The sequence below is a fragment of the Primulina tabacum genome, chromosome 14, assembly GCF_025594145.1.
Source record: "Primulina tabacum isolate GXHZ01 chromosome 14, ASM2559414v2, whole genome shotgun sequence".
NCBI classification, from domain to species: Eukaryota; Viridiplantae; Streptophyta; class Magnoliopsida; order Lamiales; family Gesneriaceae; genus Primulina; species Primulina tabacum.
Window position 1 is genome coordinate 15,038,520 of NC_134563.1, and position 5,156 is coordinate 15,043,675.

Genomic DNA, 5,156 nt, shown 5'->3' on the forward strand with positions numbered 1-5,156 from the left:
CATAAGAACTTCAAAGTTAAGCGTGCTTGACTTGGGGCAATTTTGGGATGGGTGACCTCCTGGAAGTTTTACAGGGTGCGTGTGAGTGAGGACATAAGCACGTTGGAAAGACCCGTCTTGATACAGTGAGGACCGTCGTCGAATCTGGGGCGTTACGGAAATGATGTGGCACATGGTTGTGGTGTGTGTGGATGATATTGACCTCGTTTATCAAAATGATATCGATCACATTGTTACGGTTAATCTGGATGATATTGAAGTGAATGTGCAGGATAGTAATGATATATATTCATTCGCTGATGGTTCTAACATCTACATTGGTCAAGAATTTTCAAGAAAAATTGATATACAAAAGGAGTTATGTAAAATCACTTTGAACTCTTTTTTTGAAAATTGATGTACAAAAAGTTATCCAAAATCATTTCGAACGTCCATAAATCTTGTGTCTGAATTTCAGTTTTATTCTATTTGTCAGTCAGTTTATTTCCGTACTTTCATTAGTTAACTGATTGACATTGACATAACAAGATTCTCGAGTTCAGTTTATCACAAAACTAACTCATTATTCGAAAAGGTGATAAAATTGTCAAGTGTTTATTCAACCCCACTTATAAACACTCTTTCACCTACCAACCGATCCTATCAGCATAGGTGGCTACACCTGAAATATATATCTGTCCTGCGACAAAACATATCATCAAATCTGATTGTGTTGAATCTTAAGAAATTTTCTACAGCAATTATCCCAAAATGTCAAAAAAAATTACTGATTCACTTCTAATACCCAACCAAAAATCTCGAATTTTTATCTAAAAAACTTTGGAGTTTGCAATTTGGCCCTTAACGTTTTGAAATGTTTACAATTTGGCCCTGCAGTTCTCGAAAATTGCACTTTCGCGCCCAATAGATTTCGAATTCAGTCCAAATAATTCTTTAAAATTTTTGAAATTGATCCCCAAAAATTTGAAAACTCGACAACAACCCATAAAATTTCGTTTTTTGCAATTAAGTCCTTAAAATTCTTAACTCATTTAATTCAATCCTTAAGTCCAACTAGGGAGAGAATGCGACCTAATTTATTCTAGGTTCTCCATCCCAAAGTAACTCAACAACAGACATAATAATTCATGCATTCGAGGCAGTAAATAAATGAAACTTCTAAACGTAAAGGTTACCGGTGATCAATGTAGAGTTTGGATCGGCTTTTGTCTCCTCCGCATGCATCACATAGGCCCTGCCAGTAGTGGGGCCCTAATTCCTTGGGCAGTCAGCTATTTTATGGCCCTTTTCTTTTCATATGAAGCACTTTAAAGTCCCCCACATACATTTTCCATAGTGTAGTTTGTTGCACTGTTCGGTCGTCCCTCCGGCTTAGGAGCCCCTGGTGCCAGGGGCTCCTAAGCCGGAGGGACGACTGAACAGTGCAACAAACTACATTATGGAAAATGTATGTGGGGGACTTTCAAGTGCTTCATATGTCCGCTGCTATCCAGACTTCTTGAACTGATCCTGGGGCTTCTGCTGCCCCTACTGCCTCAGTGGCCCTGAATATTGCTTCTTCTGCGGCTGTGTGCTTGCCAGGGGCTCCTAAGCCGGAGGGACGACCGAACAGTGCAACAAACTACACTATGGAAAATGTATGTGGGGGACTTTCAAGTGCTTCATATGTCCGCTGCTATCCAGACTTCTTGAACTGACCCTGAGGCTTCTGCTGCCCCTACTGCCTCGGTGGCTCTGAATATTGCTTCTTCTGCGGTTGTGTGCTAGCCTGAGTCTGATGCCTCTACCTCTGCATCTCAAAATTGATGTCCCTCATTGGCTGCTCCGCCTGGAAAGCACATGCGGTGGCCTCTTCATAGCTCGCCAATCTCATCAACATAACATCCCGGTGCAAGGTAGGTCTCAGGCCATCCATGAAATGCCTCAGCTTATGAGCGGCATCTCTAGAGATATGGGGCACAAAGTAGCATCCCCAGTCAAACTTCCGAATAAACTCTGCCACAGTCAAGTCTCCCTGGCGGAGACTCATGAACTCCCTTGTCAGGCGACCCCTGATATTGGCTAGGAAATACTTGTCGTAGAATACGTCCTTGAACTGCTCCGAAGTGAGGGTAGCCAAGTTCACCCCGTGGGCAGCTCCCTCCCACCATAGGGATGCGTCATCCCTCAGCATATAAGTGGCGCACCTGACCCTGTCACCATCCCTCATCTCTAGGTACTGAAAGTGTAGCTTCAAAGATTGAATCCAACCCTCTGCCGCGAAAGGGTCAGTGGTACCCCCGAACTCCTTCGGGTTGAGCCGTTGAAACTGCTCGTAGATGTCCGTTTGAGGTCGAGGAGCCTGTTGTGCCTGCTCCAAATGTCTAGCTATACCCTCGAGACTCGAGCAGCGGCATCGCCTAGCGGTGGTGGTGGTGGAAGGTCTCTATCGCCTCCAGACGTATCATCATGATGATCTGTGCTAGGGACACGTCTGGTAGGCATGATAACTGAATACAATACAAATTCTAAACGTAACCCATCATGCAATTTAATCTAGTTTTCAAAACTTTTAATCCTTAAACAATGAAAGCAGCTAAACATGTACTGTAAATCGCTGAAAACATATAACATACAATCATGTTGGTGATAGAAATAAATTATTTAAACATTTAAAATATAAAAGCTTACATACTTGAGGCTTGAAGACTCAGTAGCAGAAGCTGGCGGGGGCACAACCCTATACAAAACCCTTGCTCTGATACTAACTGAAAGGTCTACTACTTATTATAATACTAGAATTTTTTTTAAAAAACTCATTTTGTGAAAAATAACATCTTATGCTTGCATGCAATACCATTGAAAATTTCACATTTTAAAATAATAGCAATCAGTTAACCGATAAAAATATTGCAGTTTAAATAAAAGACAAATTGTCAAATCTTAAATTACGTTTTAAAATAATGCAAATATGAAATAAGTAAAAATCCTCACAACCATCAACATGTCAAAACATAGCATATAAAATAATCATGTCCACTCCTATGTGAGGAAAATATATAGTCCTTGGGTTCACGTGCGCACAACAAGCCCCGCCTACTCAGACTTCGGCACCTCCAGCCTCCTCATTGACATGCTCACCTACATCATTCACATCTAGTGAGTCTAAAAACTCAACACACCTGTAACGTTATAGCTAGTACATATACATAATAAGCAACAGTGAAAGGTATTGTAATGAAAATACATTTCATGATCGTAAAATTCGCAAGCATAATCATAACATGTCGAAGCATAAATATTTTCATAACATATTACATCATATCAGCATATACATGTTCGTTATCTTAATTTGAATTTCGTTCATTAGTTGTGACTTTCGTATCGTCGTGTCAGTCTATGGATCCATTTACGTGTAACCGTGGTACCTGCGACTGGGACATCAGCGACAGCATTACCCGTCCATTGAGCCCTGGCCTTACATGTCATCGTGTCATCGTATTAGTCACAATCAACTCTCATCCTTCAAAACATGCCATCATATTCATCACTGAATAAAACCATGCATATACATAAATTTTTCTTAAAATCAAGCATGCATCGTATTTTTCATATTTAAATAAAAATTCATATCCATGATAACATAAACATTTAAAACATGAAAACTCGTGTTCAGGGCGCTGCCAGGACTACTAACTCGACTCGAAGATGACTATGCTTAAATCATAATTCAAAGTTTCCTAATCAAGCCTCATATAATCCAACCTAATCATCACTAAGCTTGGTCATAATAACGTATCAATGTCCTAATGAGACAATAGCGCTAAAAACCAAAGCCCCTCAAACCCTGGACTATCGCCTAGGCGCTGACACTATGGCGCTGCGGCGCTTGGTTAGCACCTAGGCACTCGGCATTAGCGTTGCAGCGCTACATGTTCGAAGACCAAGCACTGAGGTGCCTACAGGGCAACGCCGCGGCGCTAAACCTGCGACAGAAAAACGTCCAAACACTTCGATGCCACCTTCTATCCTAATCCCAACTAACCCAAGCCAAACTAAAAACAACAGTTCCTAGACCACCCTAGGACCCTCTTGAACCAATCTAACCATGAACCCTAGCCTCATGCACGCTGTAAGTCACACACACCAGATAATCACCACAAAAGCCCCAACCATGACCAAACTTGAAACAATTCACTCAATTGTAATTGTGGTCAAGTACAGACGCATTCGAGCCATATAGGACCCTGACTCAGACCCACCAGGGTCTTGTCCATGGCTAGGAACGGCCCTTGCATCGTCGGCTCACTCACATCTTCTGATCCAGCCAACACAAGCCGTAAGCGTACCCAACCCGTCAACTTACGATCCAACCCGACCAAACCCTTGACTCAAGCCCTAAAACACCATGATCCTCGACGATGACAGCCCTCTATGGTCTTAACACGGCAGCCCCTTATACAAACACAAGGAAAGACGTGAGTATGAGTCAAAAGAAAGCATATTTCATGATAAACCTTTGCACAAGTGATGCTATATGATAAACCAACTAATTCTTCATGCAAATACATATACATCAGCATATATATATATATATTGTGTAAATGATGAAAAAAGAGATGCATGTCATGCCTTAACGTTTATGTGATCAAAACTCGAAGATACGCGCATAGGACTTGCACAGGAGAGGCAGAGAAGAAGTTTTCTTGAAAACCTAGGGAGAATTCAATAATGACTGCTGGTTTTTCTTTGAAATGAGGCTGCTGAATGAAGGAAGGGGCGGCCATGTATAAGGGTAAGGGTTTGGTTTAGTAAGGTTTAAGTAGGAAATTAACACACTAATGGGCCTTAATTAAAATTAAATAAGTTTTGGCCCCATTAAGCAATAAAATGAACACATCAAGCCCAAACAATCTCTCGAAAAATATTTCGTTTTGGTACATTTTTTGAAATATTGTCCAAACCCTCAAAAATTTCTCCGAATCGATAAAATTTGCGTACCGTTTTAAAATATGGCCCACCAAGGCCCATTTTCGAAATTCTCCCTTAAATACACCTTATATTAAATAACTAAAAACAATTATTCAATAAAAATATTGAAGGATCGGTTCAAGCACCTTTGAGATGCTTCAAACACAATATTCTCCAACAGCTACAATAGCTCGTGTTTGAAGAAT

At 40.9% G+C, this 5,156-nt stretch overlaps 1 protein-coding gene across 1 annotated transcript; it reads right to left on the reverse strand.

Annotated features, from left to right (window-relative positions):
- Positions 1–1,783: 1,783 nt before the first annotated feature.
- On the reverse strand, positions 1,784–3,468 carry LOC142523800 (uncharacterized). Its single transcript, XM_075627530.1, has 3 exons — positions 3,408–3,468; positions 2,374–2,489; positions 1,784–2,308 (listed from the first exon to the last, which is right to left on the reverse strand). The coding sequence occupies exons 1-3, from the start codon at positions 3,466–3,468 to the stop codon at positions 1,784–1,786; spliced, it is 702 nt and encodes a 233-aa protein (XP_075483645.1).
- Positions 3,469–5,156: the final 1,688 nt, after the last annotated feature.

Excerpts from the sequence above, each read along its gene's own strand:
- LOC142523800 (XM_075627530.1), bottom strand. The coding sequence starts at position 3,468 with ATGACATGTAAGGCCAGGGCTCAATGGACGGGTAATGCTGTCGCTGAT. Across the intron at positions 2,490-3,407 it reads CGCTGATGTCCCAGTCGCAG|TTATCATGCCTACCAGACGT; the intron begins GTACCACGGTTA and ends TATTGTATTCAG. Across the intron at positions 2,309-2,373 it reads CCGCTGCTCGAGTCTCGAGG|TTTCAACGGCTCAACCCGAA; the intron begins GTATAGCTAGAC and ends ATCTACGAGCAG.